The 19,678-nt window shown below is 39.6% G+C and overlaps 3 protein-coding genes across 3 annotated transcripts in view; all 3 read right to left on the bottom strand.

Moving 5' to 3' along the window:
* Nucleotides 1-4,441: 4,441 nt before the first annotated feature.
* LOC117479087 (tripartite motif-containing protein 16-like) lies at nucleotides 4,442-7,101 on the bottom strand. Its single transcript, XM_034126101.1, has one exon. The coding sequence runs from the start codon at nucleotides 6,906-6,908 to the stop codon at nucleotides 5,247-5,249; it is 1,662 nt and encodes a 553-aa protein (XP_033981992.1). The 5' UTR covers nucleotides 6,909-7,101; the 3' UTR covers nucleotides 4,442-5,246.
* Nucleotides 7,102-10,510: 3,409 nt separating this feature from the next.
* On the bottom strand, nucleotides 10,511-13,193 carry LOC117479091 (ferritin, liver middle subunit). Its single transcript, XM_034126105.1, has 4 exons — nucleotides 12,860-13,193; nucleotides 12,106-12,252; nucleotides 10,927-11,052; nucleotides 10,511-10,819 (listed from the first exon to the last, which is right to left on the bottom strand). The coding sequence occupies exons 1-4, from the start codon at nucleotides 12,959-12,961 to the stop codon at nucleotides 10,616-10,618; spliced, it is 579 nt and encodes a 192-aa protein (XP_033981996.1). The 5' UTR covers nucleotides 12,962-13,193; the 3' UTR covers nucleotides 10,511-10,615.
* Nucleotides 13,194-16,776: 3,583 nt separating this feature from the next.
* Nucleotides 16,777-19,678, bottom strand: part of aldh16a1 (aldehyde dehydrogenase 16 family, member A1) — a 20,914-nt gene continuing 18,012 nt past the window's right edge. The window contains 3 exon segments of the mRNA XM_034126099.1: nucleotides 16,777-18,380; nucleotides 18,948-19,073; nucleotides 19,159-19,344. Of these exon segments, the coding sequence (XP_033981990.1) occupies nucleotides 18,213-18,380; nucleotides 18,948-19,073; nucleotides 19,159-19,344 (480 nt within the window). The 3' untranslated portion in view covers nucleotides 16,777-18,212.

The raw sequence follows: 19,678 nt of genomic DNA, 5'->3' as shown, positions 1-19,678 counted from the left end.
TTATTACCTTAATTCCAAAACCAAATAAAAATAATCTTTTGTTGGATAATTGGAGACCTATTACCCTGTTATGTAATGATTACAAACTTTTAGCACATGTTTATGCTAACAGGTTAAACTCGGGTCTGAATCAACTAATAGATGAATGTCAATCAGCCTTTATAAAGGGCAGAAGTATTCATAACCATACCAGACTGATATTGGATATGCTTGATTACCAGGAGTTTATTGATACTGAAGGTCTCGTACTATTTCTGGATTTTTACAAGGCTTTTGATACTGTTGAACATTCCTTTTTAATGGAAACTCTGACATTTCTGGGTTTTGGTGAACATTTCTGCAACATAATTAGGATGCTCTACTCGGACATTTATAGTTCTGTATCTTTGAACCCTGGAATGAGCCCTAGGTTTAAGGTTTTACGTGGTATTCGACAGGGTTGTCCTATTTCCCCCAAATTATTTATTCTGACCACCCAAGTATTAACAACGCTTATTATAAAGAATCACAAAATATTAGGCATTACCCTCTTTGACAAAGAGTTCAAAATTAGTCAATTTGCGGATGACACATCCATTTTCCTAAAGAATAAATCCATGGTAAAGGAAACTCTTAACACAATTTCAATTTTTTCAAAAGCATCAGGGTTATCTCTTAATCTTTCAAAATGTGAATTACTCCCTATCCATTCATGTGATGATTCCACTATTGACTCTATTAGAGTGGTACCTGAGGTGAAATATTTGGGAATAACATTATCTAAAAATTATATCAGGAGAGAAGATCTTAATATTTGTAACCGTATCACAGATATGAAGAAATCTCTCAGTCGTTGGTTAACTAGAGATCTTACTATTTTTGGCAGAGTTCTTCTTACTAAAGCAGAAGGTATATCTAAACTTATTTATCCATGCCACTCATGTTTTGTCTCTTCGGCTAATATAAAAAAAGCCAACTCAATTATTTTCCAATTCTTGTGGAGAAATAAAACTCACTACATTAAAAAGTCACAGCTTGTTAAAGAATATGATAAAGGCGGAATTAAAGCTTTAGACTTTGAATCGATGATTGGAACAATTAAAATAAAATGGTTGAAAGCCTTTTTGTCCCAGCCAGAATCCATGTGGTTCCATATTCCAAAGGCCATATTTAAACGTCTAGGAGGGTTTGATTTTCTTTTAAAATGTGATTTTGAGGTTAATAAGATTCCGACCAAATTGTCAAATTTTCATAAGCAGATACTTCATTATTGGAAGATGATATTTACCCACAATTTTTCTCCTCATGGATCTACGTTATGGAACAATAGAGTGATTATCATAAACAGAAAATCCTTGTTTAGGAGTGATTGGCATGAGAGGGGTATTTTGTTTGTTAGAGATTTACTAGATTGCAATGGTAAACTGCTAGATTTTTTGGCCTTTTCAACGAAATACAATATAACGTGTACTGCTAAAGATTATAACAAAATCTGTAAAGCAATTCCTGTACCACTTATTGGAATGATTCATAATACTTTACTGTACTCAAATGTTGTATCAGTTTTACCTAATTTGGAAATTATTGGCGATACTCTTAAGAATAACAAATCTATTAATGCTTCCCTGAAATCCCACATTTTCACAATTTTAACAGAGGCTTATTTCCTCAAGTGACCGATTTAGACACTTTATCTGTAATGGAAAAAGCTCTATCTGATTTTATAAAATGGCCTATTTCCCCTAAAGCAAAAGAAACTCATTTTAAAATTGTTCATAAAATCTACCCGGTTTCTACTTTTTTAAATTCAAGATTTAAATTTGAAGTGGAACCATGTTCCTTTTGTAATTTATCTGATGAATCGTTGGAACATTTATTTTTCTCTTGCCCCTTTTCTGAATTGTTTTGGTCGAATGTGAGAGATTGGTTGTTACTTAAATTAACAAATATTCCGGCCTTCAAAATATATCACATTTTATATTATATTGATAATTTGGACTCTCCCATTTCTGATTTGGTAAATATAATTATTATTTTGGGTAAATACCATTTACATTGTAGTAAATGGAGAGGAGGCAAGCCCTCCTTTCCCTGTTTCATAAATGAGTTCAAGTCCTTTTTTCTGTCCCTTAGAAAAATACAATCTTGTAACCTGTCTATAAAGATTTGCAATGACATTTCCAAATGGTTATTATTTTAAGTAAGCTTAATGCCTCTTAAATGTTTTTGTGCCTTTATGCTTTTTTCTTTCCCCCTGGCTCTTACTGGATGTATTAGTTATGTTTTTTTGTCTTATTGTGAATGAATGTCTTGAACTTATGTTGATAAGTTGATGATATCCTCACCGAGCTTTTGTATGTTTAAAAAAATGTTCAATAAAAAAAAAAAAAAAAAAAAAAAAAAAAAAAAAAAAAAAAAAAAAAAAAAAAAAAAAAAAAAAAAAAAAAAAAAAAAAAAAAAAAAAAAAAGGAGCAATGAGGACACGGGTTATTTGGTTTCCCTCCAGATTGCTTCTGAGGAAACACCGGCAGTCCGTCCCTCTAACCAGTCCCCGGAACACAAACGTTCCGCCATACTACTAAATGCATTGCTCAACCCCGCTAATGAAATGAAAATAGACAGATGTACAAAATAAAGGCATATTCTAACTCTAAATATAATACTTATTATATTAATGTGGTCACACATCCCAGGGGTGCCACATATGCACAGTAAATAAGCTCAGCAGCAAACCCACCGTTATTATTTATCTTCCTGAGACCCACTGCATCCGTCTGCCATAAACATACATGTTAGTTTCGGCCCATAGTGGACTCCATTTTGTGTTGTGTAAAATGGGGGGGGGAATTAAAAGTTGGCAAATCCCCATGTCCTCCTCAGAGGACAATCATAAAAACATTTAGTTTTAGGTCAAATAATATTTAAAATGATATAAATTATCATATAAATGTCTCTGAAGACTCGTGCATTACAAGAGAAACAACATGAATCAAAAGAAACATCCAGCAAATCTTTAGAGCAAAATTTACAGGTGACCAAGGATCCTCCTGAGCAGTGGCAGCCTCCATGCTACACAGACCCAGGAAGGAGCCGGAAGAGGCGGGGCCTCTCATATGACGCACACCTGCACACTTGCTAGCCTGTTCCACTCTTTGGGTGTTTCTCAATCGCGAGTACGCTTGCTTGGTAGCACATGTCTTCCGAGCATCTTGCTTCAGAAGCGAGTCAAGAATACTTCCTGGCATTCGGAAAACGAAGTGTAGAACATGCTATCAAGTGTGCAGGTGTGCGTCATATGAGAGGCCCCGCCTTACATCTTCCGCCACAGATTTGGGGAAATTGGTCCGTGCGCAAAGCATTGTGGGGATTTTAAGACCGCGAAGTCTACTCATGTGCAGCCTCGATATTTCTCCAAACGGAGTACGCCGGGCTCGGTAGATTTCCAAGTATGCTGGAGATTGGAACAGTACTTCGGCGGCACTCAATGACGTAGTATGCTTGAAATAGTGGCTCTGAAGCAGCTTTACTCGCGATTGAGAAACACTCTTTGTTTTCCAAATGGCAGGAAGTATTCTTGCCTCGCTTCTGAAGCAAGATGCTCGGCAGACATGTGCTACCAAGCAAGCGTACTCGCGATTGAGAAACACCCACCGAGTCGGTATGCTTTGTAATGTCACCAAGGTGCTACTTACTGATTGGTCCCAAAGTGTACCACCCTTATAGAGACCTCATGTTTCAGAATGCTGTGAGTTGCTTCACATTTTAAACTTCTTCATTCTACCTTAAAAGGTAAGAATTATACAAAGACTTGACCTCAAAATACCCACATGATGAGAGGAAATGACAACTTGAACAGGGAATAGGATTATGGCAAAGGGTTTACATTTCAGACACAAATGCAGTTCAGATTGCATTAAAGAAAAGAAGCATTACATAAATAAAGTAGAGAATGCATTTCCTGCTGAGAGTGCGTGTGAATGCTGTAAACTGTGAACATGTGTTGCTGAATTGAGCTGAACATGCAGAGGAAGCTGAATGTGTGATTAGCTGAATGGTAGCTGCTTTTAGCTCCAGAGACCAAGTCAGTGTGATGCTGAACTTAGCGGAGACATGCAGGAAAGGGAAATGATTTGAATCTAATTGTTACAGCTCAAATGCAGTGACTTTGGTGGAGACTTGGAAGTGAAGTGTTAAACTGGAAGAGTAGGACACATAGTGAAGAAGCTTAATATTTAAAATAAAAGGTTTAAAAAAGGTATCAACAACTACAGTAAATGTGTATTAAAGCAACCCTCCTGTGATATATATGCACACACAGATGTTTGAGTGAGGGAGGGGTCAGACTGAGTGATGATGAACACTGAGCTTTGTTTCAGGAGGAAACTCAGTTCTAGTCTCAGATCACTTCCACATGTTCTCCGTCAGCTTCGTACGGCACCTTGGACATCACACAAGAACAACATCCTGTTTTAGTTTCTACTTTATTCATTATCCAAACATTTCATTTGATCACACATCCCATCAGTAAAGTCTGTTCAATGACTATTGATCAATGATTTCATGATCACTTTCCCTTTATCCACACCATGAATGAGTTTCATCTCAGCTATTTCAAACAGAATGATACATGATTTACTTATTGATTATGATCATGATAATGTATGTTCTATAAAACATCAGAGTACCCAATTTCTATTTGGACAACAACAACAACAACAACAACAACAATTAGTCTGTAATATTATACCATTGATTTCCCAAGCAAAGACTCTAAGCTATTTCAAACAGAATAATACATGATTGACTTATTGATTATGATCATGACAGGAAGTAATATCATTTTAAATAAACATGTTATGATGAAATAATTGTTATAACCATCTGGGTTTAATGTGTTAGTTAATTTGGGCAGCAACAATAACATGTAATCTGTCAAAGTAATACATGTGATTCTAAATGTCTCTGAAGACTCGTGCATTACAAGAGAAACAACATGAATCAAAAGAAACATCCAGCAAATCTTTAGAGCAAAATTTACAGGTGACCAAGGATCCTCCTGAGCAGTGACAGCCTCCATGGCTACACAGACACAGGAAGGAGCCGGAAGAAAGTCCAACATCTACAGAACAACTCATGAGAAGATGTTCAAGCCCCACCCATCATGTTTGATTGACAGCTGATCTCTGCACAGTGAAGACATGAACAATCAGCTCTGATGGACACACGGTGAGTTTAAGAAGTAGAAGAGTTCCTCCAATGACTTCAAGCTATTTGAGTTTACAAAACTCAGCAGTGTCTCCAAAACTATGAAGATAAACTCCAGCATGTAGTGGCTGAGTGAATGTGGTCTGCACTCTGTGGAGGAGAGTCATGGTTTCAGAGACGCTGTAGAAGGACAGAACACCTGCTCTGTGATCCAGGTACACTCCTACTCTGGAGGACAGAGGACCTGAGACGGGAGTGTTGATACTGTTGTAACGAAATGTAAAACTGTTTTGGTTACAATCTAACGCCCAAGATTTGTCATTGTATCCAAATCCACTTCCCCCCCCTGCTCTGCTGATATTCTTGTATGCGACTGCTACACGAACTCCTGTCCCGCTCCACTCCACCTCCCAGTAACAACGTCCAGTCAGGCTCTCTCTACTCAGGACCTGAACATACTCAGTGAATCTGTCTGGGTGACTAGAATAAGACTGATGTTGTTCCATGACTGTTGCTTTTCTGCCCCCCTCAGATAATACCAGATATGTGCGTGCTGTGTTTGGATCCAGCGTGACTTCCTGTGAATATTGTAAGAACCCAGCTCTGGTGGTGGGCTCTGCTGCTGACAGTAAAACCTCCACTTCAGTCGGTGAGACGTTTGTCCATTCCTCTCTCAGGACGTCCTGTAGTTTGTCTCTGACTGCTGACAGGGCCGCTGTCACGTCCTCAAAGTAGCTCAGAGGACGGATGTTGATGCCGGAGGAGTGTGTAGGTTCACTGAGGGCTGACAGTGAGGGGTAGCTGTGCAGAAACTGGTTGTGATCCTCTGTGTGAGACAGCAGCTTCAGCTCAGCGTCTCTCCTCTTCAGCTCAGAGATCTCCTGCTCCAGCTTCTCCTGAAGCTCTTTGACTCGACTCACTTCCCTCTTCTGCTGGGATCTGAGCTGCTGCTTCACATCAGAGCTTCTTTTCTCCATGAGACGGATCAGCTCAGTGAACGTCTTCTCACTGTCCTCCACTGCTTTATCAGCAGAGCCATTGACGGCCTCCACCTCCTGCTGAAGCAGCTTCACCTCCTTCTCTCTGTCCTGGATTCTCTGCTGGATGTTTAGTCGACTCCCCTCCAGCTCTCTCTGCCTCTCAGTCCTCTCTGCTGCAGCTGACACCGTGTCGTGGCCTTTGTGTTCGTCCACAGAGCAGAGATAACAGATACACTGCTGATCAGTGCGGCAGAACAGCTTCATCACCTCGTCGTGACGAGAGCAGATGTTCTCCTGGAGCTTCTTGGAGGGCTCCACCAGCTTGTGTTTTTTTAATGGACCTACGTCATAATGACGCTGGAGGTGTTTGTCACAATAAGAGGCCAGACACACGAGGCAGGACTTACAGGCTCTCCGTTTCCTCCCAGTGCAGACATCACAGGCCACATCTTCAGCTCCAGCATAGCAGAGATCAGCAGGAGCAGGTGGGGGTCCAGTCTTCTTCAGCTCCTCCACTAAAGCTGCTAACATGGTGTTCTTCAGCAGGACAGGCCTCGGTGTGAAGCGCTGCCTACACTGAGGGCAGCTGTGGAGCTTCTTCTCATCCTCTCCGTCCCAGAAGCCTTTAATACACTTCATGCAGTAGCTGTGTCCACAGGAAGTGCTCACCGGATCCTTCAGTAGATCCAGACAGATGGGACAAGATAAGATTTCCCGGTCCAGCTGAACTCCTTTCTGCGCCATTTCCCCTCTCAGTAGCAGTGAGTGTGTGAGTTTCACTTCCTGAGAGCTGAAACTAGTGTGACAGGTTATCTGAACAGCACGTGTGTGCGCAGTGAATGTGGCCTATCAGCTCTTGTGCTTTACCCACATGTTGGTTACACCCATCCTCCTCAGTGTGGATCTGAAGGGGAGGAACCAGGAAGTACAGAGTGGAGCTGGCTGTGTCTGAGAGCAGGAAGGAGAGGGAGGGCTTATCAAACTCTGAGTCATTCCAGCAGGAGGAGCAGCGCTCAGACTCTGACCGACACAGAGCCTCGGTTACAACCTGCTCTTCATCTGAAAAGAGCTTTTAGTTGTAAAATAAGTGGGTAAACTTACTAAATCTGAAGGGGGTTAAATACTTGTTTCCTCCACTGAAAATGTATAGAAGGCCTCTTTACCAAGCTCCAAACTAAGTTAAATATCTCAAAAAGTGTAAAAGATATCATAAATCTGTAAAACATGTTTTAAAGCTGAATGTTTTGTGATCATTTTAAAGTTGGAATGAAGTCTCTAGCTGAAAGTATGTGGACTAGAGATGGGCGAGTCCTGATTCATCCGGATCATTAACCCGGATCCTAGAAATGAGCTGGTCGTGACGAGTCTCCCCTCTCCATTAACCCGAGTCCTTGAGTCCCACACTTGGTGTGACGTACAAATTAAAACTATAAATTGCGTCACTCGCTACTCTCTTTATAACATGTAAAATCACATTACAACGTACCCCAGTCCATCTACCTACCCTTTAGCAAGTATACAGGATAGCTGCCAGAAGTGATCGTTTGGCTCAGGGGAGGGGACGCGGATCAGTGAAACTTCCTGCAGACTCGTGGGGACTCAGAGGAGCCGACGGCTCCTAACCGTAACGGGCCGTCTCCACAGCAGCGTTAAAAAATCTTGAAACGCTTCTGCCCATTCACTTTGAATGGGGTGACGTCACTTTGCCTCACTTTTCGCCGAAATGCATTGTGGGCAGGAGAGCGGAGATTCTCAGGATTTTCAAGATTCAAAGTTGAACAATGTTCAACTTTTGAAGCTGAGGTGGAAGCGTCAGCCAATCAAATCCCGTGTACGCAAATCTGGCAGTTCAAGCTCTAGCCAATCAAACGGCGTGTATGCTGGGAGAGACATACCGCAGTTCATTTCCTCATATTCCAAAAAATGGAGGAGAAATTAGCGGTAGCGAATCACCCGGTGCTTTATGACCAGACCTACCGGGATATAAACCGGAGGAGCCAGGCATGGAGGGAGGTGGCAGAGACAGTGGTAGGTTTTCGCCTGTTTTGGGGAGTTTATATCCAGTTTACTATGGGCTTTTTTGCTTCGTATGTCGCGGGCGGGAGATTCATGTGATTGGTTGATCGCAAAAAAATCCCCAAGCCTCAGATACACCCACCTCCAAGATTTTTTTAACGCTGCTGTGGAGACGGTCCGTAATAGCATAGCAGATCCAGAGATCCATACTCGTCATGTGCACGAGCATAGCCCCTCCTCCAGCACCCGGCTCCCGCGCTATCAACAGCAGACTTGCAGACTCGCAGATTCGCAGATTCGCAAATCCTGACTCGCTGCAACACACAGCAGAGCAGACTCGTGCGGACTCGGAGCCGTAACCATATAGCAGCAGATCCAGAGATCCAGCAGACTCGTCCTCATGCACGAGTCAACAGCAGACTCAGATTTGCCAAATCGCAAAATAACCCTTTTTTTTGTGATCAACATTTTTTATTAAAGCAAAATACACTGTGTAGCGGAGGTTAATATAACGTCAGTTTAATAGATAGATAGATAGTACTTTATTGATCCCAAATTGGGAAATTGTTGTTGTTACAGCAGCATAAGGCATTTTACATAAAACAAAACTACAAAATATACAAGAATAGAAATAAAAATAAAATAAAATATAAAATATAAAATATACATGTCGAAATAGAAAATATACATGCAGATATTATATATATATATATTCAAAATATATGGAATAATAATATGCTCGTGAAATGCATCAACTTTTCGGTTTCACCGATAGGATTTCTACGGTCTTGGTGATGCTGACTCATATGACTCAAATGACTCGTATGATCCGGATCTCTTCAATGACTGACTCAGAAGACCCTGAGTCCGTAAAAGGATCCGGATTTGCCATCTCTAGTAGAAAGTGCCGGCGGTGCTGCACCGCGTTTGGAGGCAGGACCAAACCATTACATGTAAATAGAAGGGGGTGTACAGAGGCTTTGGATAATTAACTTTTGGAAGAAAATAAGTTAAATGAATTGTAAGTTTAGTGAGTACATTATCAATATAACGTTATATTAATGTTAATTATTGATGAATGATGAAAGGTTACTTAAACATGTTGGTTACACCCATGTCTGAGAGCAGGAAGGAGAGGGAGGGCTTATCAAACTCTGAGTCATTCCAGCAGGAGGAGCAGCGCTCAGACTCTGAGCGACACAGAGCCTCGGTTACAACCTGCTCTTCATCTGAAAAGAGCTTTTAGTTGTAAAATAAGTGGGTAAAATTACAAAGTCTGAAGGGGGTTAAATACTTGTTTCCTCCACTGTAAATGTATAGAAGGCCTCTTTACCAAGCTCCAAACTAAGTTAAATATCTCAAAAAGTGTAAAAAATATCAAAAATCTGTAAAACATGTTTAATAGCTGAATGTCTTGTGATCATTTTAAAGTTGGAATGAAGTCTCTAGCTGAAAGTATGTGGACGGAGTAGCATTTGGCACAAGGTGTAGCTGAAAGAGGGTTTGAAGGTTCCTCCCATTAAGTTACATGTTAAAGAGTTTAAAAAGCTGAATATTTCAAAAAGTGTAAAGTTTCCCATCATGTGCTGAAAAGGCTGAATCTTGTGATATCTCTGTAGCTGAAAGTATGGCTGCACAGCATTCCACTAATGAAACTAATGCAGTGTGCACCCAGCAGCTCTCTGGTGTGATTGTGTATGAAACCTATGACCTGCAGCTTCAAGTCAACATGAAGTCATGGAGCAGGCAACACCATCCAGCTCTAAAGGACTTCAGTTTCTGTCACTTTGGGAAACTTTGTACACATGTGATGTCTCTTTTGGCTATTTGGAGTTTTTATCTTTGAAACTAGATATTTAGCCTCTTTGTGTTTTCTTAAATCCCTTTGGTTTGTCCCAATGTGGCCGTTAATGTCTCCCTGGTTCATCAGATGGAGACGCCCTGATCAGTAAACTATGGACAACAGATCTCTATCAGCTGAGATTAGAAATGTGCACCATGTACAGTAACCTGGTTCATGTTTCTCAGAGTTACATAAGATGGTGACGCTCTGTTTAGTAATGAAATAGACCTTATTTCAGGTGAGTGCCAGGTGATAGACACTTTGAAAAGCTCTGTTTGAAAGTAGCCTCTTTGTGGTGTTTCTACGTCTCTGTAGTAACTTAGTCCCTTAGTGTTCATTCTGTGTCTCTTTCTGGTCACGTTATGCTTCATTCTGGTCACTTTGAGGGTCTATATTCTTATGAACCATTCAAACCTAAAAGCTAACAAGGTTTAAAGTTACCTACAGATTTAAATCATCAGAAAAAGTCACATGACAGAAGACAGAATCCAGCTCAAAACGTTTATTCAGTTATCAGAAACTTCCATGTTAAAAGTGTCACAGGAGAGGAGGATTATGGGTAATGTAGTCAAACATGATCATCTACATATGATCAGATCAGGTGAACTCTGAGGATCAGCTGTGATCTCTCAGGTGAGTTCAGTTCTTCCCCCCCCATGGTGTGCTTGTCGAACAGGTACTCGGCCATCTTGTTTGTGTTGGAGTCCATTCTGCTCAGATTAGTGATGAAGTCTCCGAGCTTCTTGATGGACTCGACCTGCTCGTTCAGGTAGTGAGTCTCCAGGAAGTCACACATCTGAGGAGGAGAAGAGAGAGAAGACGTTAACAACTAAAGCTTCAGAGATGTTGAATCCCAGAGATCATCAGTGTGTAGTTCCTCTATGTTCAGCAGGTGTTACTCACATGAGGGTCGGTGTGGTCTGAGGCCAGTTTGTGCAGATCCAGCAGAGCCTGGTTCACGTTCTTCTCCAGCTGCAGGGCGGCCTGCATGGCCTCCAGACCTGAGCCCCACTCGTCTCGCTCTGGCTTCTGTAACGAGGGAACAACACCAGTTAGAGGGGGAGGTTACATAAAGAGTCACTGTTTGCACAAAAGACCCTCAGTCTTAGTTTTAAATAAGTGAAAAACATGTTTATTTTAAGACAGATTTAGGAAAGCAACCACTAAGTCTGTCCCTTTATAATAACCCGTATGTACTTGCCGTCTACATCACTGTTTTCTTAATTTAAGCACACTAGTTTCTCATGTTTACATAAAAAGACATTTAAAAATATATGTGTATGCACTTTTTTTATATGTTGTACTCAAGCCCAAAGCCTTATTCACAAGCTGCTGCAACAAGAATAAAACCCCATTTGGGATAAAAACATTTAATCTAGTATAGGACATATCAATATACATATTAAGATTAGTCCTGTACAATAAAGCTTGAAAACAGGATGAGGTGCAAATGGAAATATTCTGTATTTTTCCAAACTAAGCCTTCAATGCATCCGTTAAAGTCAACGCCCTGTTGCATTATGGTACATATAATTGGATAAATGAACCCCACCCGTCTAAATAAGCATTCTCACGTCGCTGCCAAGTCACCTGAGGCGAGAGCCAATGAAATCTGTGGCTTTAACGGCACGAAGATGTTTAGATTTAGGGTACAAAATTACCAAAAACAGTATTTAAACTCTTAATACTGCAGTTTAAGTTGTTCATGGTGTACTGAGTTCAACAGCCTCTCTGCTTCTTAGTAGTTTGTTTGTTTACAGAGCGTTGCATAAACAGGAGGTGGGTGGATTGAGTGACTCAGCAGTTTATCTGGTAGACTTATCTCAGGGTGCGTCTGGCAGACATTTTGTCCTAACAGACGCTCACCTTGACTAAAAGGCTGAAGGCTCTTTGAGCAGCTCTCACTGATTGTGCTGTTATGTTAAATGTTTGTCGTTTGTTTTTCATGTGTTGTGTCTTGATATCCGTCTGTTGATGTTACACATGGAGCAGCTGTGATGCAAGGAGCATTTCAGACTTGATCTGACCATTAAAGTATTATCGTAGACGTCCTGCAGACATGACGTTCTGACAGATGTTTACCTTGATGTCCTGCAGGAAGATGCGTCCTCCTCGACTGTTCTGGAAGGTGAGCAGCTTGTCGGCGTGCTCTCGCTCCTCATCGCTGTTCTCCTTGAAGAAGTGAGCGAAGCCGGGCAGGGCCACATCGTCACGGGAGAAATAAAAGGCCTGCAGACAGAAGACAGTGATTAGAAAACAGACCGGTCATTACACACAGAACAGGTCGAGATAAACGGTCGTTATGAGCAGAGGGCAGACAGAAACATGAGTCATGATTTCAGGGTGGGGATAATAACCAGCGCAAGCATGACACAGCATTTTTTTGGGCAGAAGTACACAAGTATTATCACTAAAATGTACTTCAAGTATCAACAATAAGAGTAGTTTGTATGCAGAATGGTTCTAGACATAATTTATAAGAAAAGTTTGCACCATGTGTTTTTATATGTAAAATTAACTATAAAATACGTTTAAAATAGAGGAAAAAGTAGAATATTTGCCTCTGAAATTGTGTGAAGTCAAAGTAAATGCAGGATCATAATCATAATACTCCGTTAAAGTACAAATAAACACATTGGAAGTCTGTCAGTGTAAGTACACACTATCAACAAACTGTAGAAAATAGTGCCGCGCAAATAAACTGATGTCGGTGCGGAGGGATACGCAGTGTTCTGATACGGGTTTCTAGCCATTGAAAATTGTGAACATTGAGTTTTGTTCTTAAGATGGAGGCGAAGAGCTCCGTGTATTTAATGATAAAAATAGTGTTTCTTACCATGGAGGTGTAGGAGTAGGAGGCGAAAAGCTCCATGTTCAGCATTCGGTTAACGGCCGCCTCGCAGTCGCGGTGGTAGTTCTGTCTCACCTGGGAATCCATATCAACTGGCGTTTCTTCGCTGTTTTTCTTAACAAAATGGTACACAAATATAGCTTACGAAGACTCTTCGGTAGTGCAAATTGAAGCAGAGGTTTTTTCCTGTGTGTCCGGAATGGATTTAAGTGCGAATTCAGATCGAGATGAAGGAAAAGTTCCGTTCAAACACTGTTGAAGCAAGAACTGTTTCTTTGTTTCTTCCCGGGTGTGAAATGGCAGTTGAGTCGCTCCTTGTATTTATACCAGACGGGGTCGTGGCGTCACTAAGCATTTCCTCCAATCAGTGAGCTTTGGAGATCACGTGACGGTGACTAAGCATTCTCTCTTCAGACTGGTGACAATGACTCAGCAGTTTTGACATCAAGTTTATATACAGAAAATGTCATATACATATTTCTTATTATAATTAATTTCATTTTATCCATATTTTCTTTTGCACATTTTAACTTTAAATATTAATATAAATATTTTTCTATTAGGTGACTTTTTTTAAAACCTTTCTATTCCACATTTAACTTTTACTTCTTATGTTTTTATAAATATTTTATCATATTTTATTTTACCTTTTTGTTTTATTCTATTCTAAAATTGAGCAACAAGCCACTTTACCTCTACTCCAATGCAAGTAAATACTGTAGTTTTTACTTAAATGCAACAAAATGTATTTCATTTTTGTAATTATGTAGTTTTTTTTTGGGTATGTTATTATTTAAAAGAATTCTGCAGACTTTTAGTACGTTTTGCTCATTATACTTACTTTTACTTAACTAACATTTCCAATGCAGGACTTTTACTTAAAGTGTAGTTTTAAAATGTGTACTTGAGTTAAGAATCCAAACCCTTCTGATTTTATTGAAGTTAACTTTGTCCTAATAACTGCAATAAACTTGTTCTACCACAAGCTGTAACAGAACAGCTGACTCGCTGTTTTCAAGGTGCTTTTTATTGCATTACTCAACACCACAGCGCTGTTGAGAAACACTGAGCGTCTGAGAAGTCCTCTGTCTGCAGAAACAACAAGAAAATGCTGTATTTGCATGAAGATGGGAACAAAGCTGCTTTTTAAAAATAAGTATGTGAATGTAAAACGTGTTGCAGTTGAGTCTCAGTCACGTTTCTGATGGTTTGGATGAAGGGGTTAATAATAATAAATAATAATACATTACATTTATATAGCGCTTTTCCTGGTGCTCAAAGCGCTTTACAAGCAAGTAACAAAGAAACAAAATAACAACTAAAGTAAAAAAGTGCTAAGCTAGGTGGTTAGTGTTTAATAGATAGAGATAGACGTGTGTGAGCCTTTCTAACACAAATACATATTTGCATTATTGTGTATTTCATACCTGCGTAAGGACAACCAAACCTCATGCAATCTGTTCCTAAAAATACTTAAAAACCTTAAGATAAATATCAGGTTTGAGGGTTTTTCTTTATGTAAACTTCTGTTAATATCTAGCATACTTTTTAACTTTATTTAAATAGTGCAAGACAACAGGATCTCCTTATAAGTGATATGACACCGAGCCAGTATTTTTCCACTCAGAGCCAAACCCAGTCTGCTCTGTTCGTCCTGCACTTCCTGAAACACATCATGTGGTATGCTAAAGGACAAATGGCAGGTACTTGTATTTTATTCAAATATTTATCTTGCTTATTCAGCGAACATACAAATTAAACTAGCCACCAGTTTATACAAAAACATCTCCTTATTACGCTCAATGCAACTACAATCTGCTTATAATACTAACTCCTACAGTGAGTCTCAAGTTTTTGTAAAGTTTAGAAGTAGAAGTACTCAGATCTGGTACTTGAGTAAAAGTAGAAGTACACAGATCTTGTACTTGAGTAAAAGTAGAAATACTCAGTTCTTGTACTTGAGTAAAAGTAGAAGTACTCCGGTCTAGTACTTGAGTAAAAGTAGAAGTACTCAGATCTTGTACTTGAGTAAAAGTAGAAGTTCTCAGATCTTGTACTTGAGTAAAAGTAGAAGTACTCAGATCTTGTACTTGAGTAAAAGTAGAAGTACCAGAGTGTAGGAATACTCTGTTACAGTAAAAGTCCTGCATTCAAAATGTTCCTCAAGTAAAAGTAGAAAAGTATTCTCATCAAAATATAGTGAAAGTAGCGACAGTAAAAGTAGTCATTGTGCAGATTGGTCCATTTCAGAATAATATATATGATATGTTTTATAATGATTGATCATTAAAGTGTTCTCAAAGCTGGTAAAGGTGCAGCTAGTTTGAATGACTTTGTATACTGCAGGGTAGCTTGTGAATTTACTCCAGGTGGAACTAAAGTCTGATTTAACACTTGATTATATTTCACATCATTCATCCACATCTGTGAAGTAACTAAAGGGATTAAATACATGTAGTGGAGTAAAAGTACACCATTTACCTCTGAACTGTAGTGGAGTAGAAATACACCATGTACTTAAGTAGTATTGAGTAAATGTACTTAGTTATTTTAAGTAAGAAAAGTGGTTATAGTTTCTATCAATAGTCTAAAGGTTGGTTAGGCTGAAGTCTCTCTCTCTCTGAATATTCATTAATTTCTAGGAACACTTTATCCCATCTTTTCTTACCCATCGTCTTTACTTTGCTTTTTTAATCAAGGCCTGTGAAAACTTCTAGAAACTCTGATGTGGTTGATGATGATGATGATGATGATGATGATGATGATGATGATGATGATGATGATGATGATGGCTCTTTGATCAGATGACTCAGCGTTTTCCACAAGGACACTTTTCTAATAAGTTGATCACTGATAAAGAAGCTATTAACCTGCATGGAAGACTGCTAATGATAATAAAACACGGGATGTAATAAACACGGTTCACATTGTGGTATACACGCTTATACATGCAAACGTCTCTCAAGGTTACTTTAATGGTCTGAAAACAGGAAGTGATGCAGCCTTAACTGTGTTTCCCACGAACCAGGAGAAATACAACTGAATTTTAAAGAACTATAAAGCGTTTTAACTTTATATCCCACATTCTCATACCTGCAAATAGTTTTTTTAATGCTGTGTCATGTAACATGATAAGTCAAGTCTTGTATCACGTGAGGGATTTTGCTGAGTCATGGTTACGACTCAGCATCTTGTGATCTGTCTCACAGGAAGTTCACTTCAGTGCAGACAGCTCGGGGAAATACAAGAGGAACAAGAGAGTAAAATAAAGGAAGAGATAACTGGACGAGGTTTTAACCAAAGTGTGTCTGATGTCATAACTGCGTATATTACACATGTCATATATTGAAGAACAACCTGCATGTTTTATTATTTAACCGCCGCTAAGCTAAAGGTGGCTAATGTTGGGCTATAAAGGAACTACAGCACGGTCACCACCGCTAAGCTAAAGGTGGCTAATGTTGGGCTATGAAGGAACTACAGCACGGTCACATGACTTCACGTCACCACCGCTAAGCTAAAGGCGGCTAATGTTGGGCTATGAAGGAACTACAGCACGATCACATGACTTCACGTCACCACCGCTAAGCTAAAGGTGGCTAATGTTGGGCTATGAAGGAACTACAGCACGGTCACATGACTTCACGTCACCACCGCTAAGCTAAAGGTGGCTAATGTTGGGCTATAAAGGAACTACAGCACGGTCACATGACTTCACGTCACCACCGCTAAGCTAAAGGTGGCTAATGTTGGGCTATGAAGGAACTACAGCACGGTCACATGACTTCACGTCACCACCTCTAAACTAAAGGCGGCTAATGTTGAGCTATAAAGGAAAACACACACAGATTTTAAACACACACATTCTTAACATAACTGCATTTTGACCCAAAGAAGACACATTTCAGAGGGAATGTGTTTTTAATGGCTTTAAAGGTTTGCATTATTGTTCAGTAATAAACATAAACAGTACATTTTGATTTCATGGTCACAACATTGATCGTTTAATGCTGAGTCATAAGGCAGACTAGGTTTCAGGTTTATAAAAGGAATGTATTCAAGAAAAATAAGACATTTTATTCTACCTCTGAAATCCCATTGGAGCAGGAGATGGTGCCTTCAGGGACCAACACAGAAACACAACATATAGCAAAATCTAGAGGTAGAAAGTCATCCTGTGTTCATGCTACAGGAATAGCATCTCTCTCTTTAGCCATTTTGTCATGTTATTGTGGTGTTTTCTCAACCTATACTTTATATATTTGGCACATAAGGTCACTGAGTTAACTCTAACAATAGATGTTTGCTAGTTTTTTGCTATTTATGATCAACAATTCCTTCCAAAACACCTGATCTAACCGTGACTCGCTCCTACAAACTCATATTATCTGTGAATCATCCTTCATTATCGTCTAAATACTGCAAAACACACCAAAAATTAAGCGTATTATTACATTTAATTGACAGAATAGTCATTATAAAGGACGCAGGTAATGTAGTTTATTCTGACATATTAGAGGAATAAACTTCATCACATGTGGCCTTCATGAAAGTACGTTTTTTGAAGTTTTCAGTAAAGTCAGTCTGTTTTAAGTGCTTCATTTTAGTCTTTAATATTTAAGACGTTAATATATGTAATCTCTTTATTTCTCATTCTGCTCACTCACTTGATTTTGCTCTATTTTTGTCCGGTTGACGTTTCTCTTTCTCACATTTCTTCAGGTATCATAGATGGCTAACTTCTGATCTGAAGAATAGCTCGTTTCCACAAAAAGTTAAACAAGAAATTGTGGAAAAACAGTGAAATAAAAGGTCATTTAAAAACAAATACTAAGACATTTTGACATTCAATTCTTGTTTGGTACCAATTCTCTTTCAATTAAAACGGATCCTTTCATTATAAAGATATCTCCCCCTTTAATCAGCAGATATCTCCCCCTTTAATCAGCAGATATCTCACTCTTTCTTCCCCTTTAACAGCAGATATCTCCCTTTTTCTCCCCCTTTAAATCAGCAGATATCTCCTGCTTTCATCAGCAGATATCTCACTCTTTCTCCCCCTTTAAATCAGCAGATATCTCCCCCTTTAATCAGCAGATATCTCACTCTTTCTCCCCCTTTAATCAGCAGATATCTCCCCCTTTAATCAGCAGATATCTCCCCCTTTAATCAGCAGATATCTCCCCCTTTAATCAGCAGATATCTCCCTCTTTCTCCACAGATATCTCCCTCTTTCTCCCCCTTTAACAGCTGTTATCTCCCCCTCTCTCCCCCTTTAACAGCTGTTATCTCCCCCTCTCTCCCCCTTTAACAGCTGTTATCTCCCCCTCTCTCCCCCTCATGCCGTGGGGATCCAGATGCTCTTCCACTGCACGGCGTTCCTCCCCATCTCCTCCAGGATGGAGGGGTGAGTCCAGTCTCTCCCCCTTTCTCCCCCTTTCTGCTGGATGGAGAGCAGCAGTGTTTTCAGAGGAGAGCTGCAGGAGTGCTGGAGGAACTGACATCCCTGAAGAGAACCGGAGAAACAGGGGGTTCATAAAAAATAACTTTGTAATTTGTATTTTTTTATTTTATATTGAATAATTATGTAATTTCTTTGATCGGTGAAGAACGGGTTAGACTGAGCATTCAATGGATAAATAAAATAAGATTTTATATGTACATTATATAATATAAAAAATCTATATAAAAACGAAATACGTAAACAAAAAATCTATATAAATGTATAAAATATAAAAGTATAAAAATATTCAAACTTACAATATCAAAATGTAAAAATAAAACAAATAAATTGAAAATTGAAATTGAAAAAAATACAAATTATTTTTTTAAATATATATACATAAAAATTATAAATGCCCAAAAATATATATAAATATTTGTATCTAGTGCGGACAGTTCATCCATCATGAATCCAACGTTTCCAGCTCTCCACAAATATAAGAATAAAATAATATATGAAATTGCCTGTTTAAGTTTGTGTGTGTGTGTGTGTGTGTGTGTGTGTGTGTGTGTGTGTGTGTGTGTGTATGTGTGTGTATTTGTGCTTGTGTGTGTATGTGTGTGTGTTTACCTCAGCGCTGCCCCAGTACCAGATGGCCTTAATGACGCTGTGATTGGCCAGAGCGACCGTCAGCTGATCTTTATAACCAGTGATGATATTCACTAATCCTGCAGGAAGATCTGAAGCCTGGAGCACCTGAGGAAGAGGAGGAAGAGGAGGAGGAACATCAGTATTTACAGTTACACATACATTCTTTTATTTTGAAGGATGTCCCATATACCTGAATGAAAGTCAGGGCAGGAAGTGGATTCTTCTCACTGGGGATCAAGATGACAGCGTTTCCAAAAGAGATAGCTGCTCCGAGCAGAGTGACCATAGAGAGGAGAGGGTTCTCATCGGGGAGGACGACTCCCACTACTCCCAAAGCCTCAGGGAGGGAGAGAGCAGAGCCAGAGAGGGGGAGAGACTGGGGGGGGGGGGAGAGAGAGAGAAAGAGAGAGAGAGAGTTACCATGTTACTGAGAATCATCAACATAGAGAGGAGCAGGGAGGACTTATTTCTGTGTTTGACCCTGAAGGCAGCATCTCCATGTCTCACCTTTGAAGTAAAAAGCTAATGGTGGGCTAGAAAGGAACTACAGCACGGTCACATGACTTTACGTCACCACCGCTAAGCTAAAGGTGGCTAATGTTGGGCTATAAAGGAACTACAGCACGGTCACATGACTTCACGTCACCACCGCTAAGCTAAAGGAGGCTAATGTTGGGCTATAAAGGAACTACAGCACGGTCACATGACTT

This window comes from Trematomus bernacchii, unplaced genomic scaffold (genome assembly GCF_902827165.1).
Source record: "Trematomus bernacchii unplaced genomic scaffold, fTreBer1.1, whole genome shotgun sequence".
NCBI lineage: Eukaryota > Metazoa > Chordata > Actinopteri > Perciformes > Nototheniidae > Trematomus > Trematomus bernacchii.
Note: the sequence above shows the minus strand (reverse complement) of the source record. Positions and strands in the feature narration are given on the sequence as shown.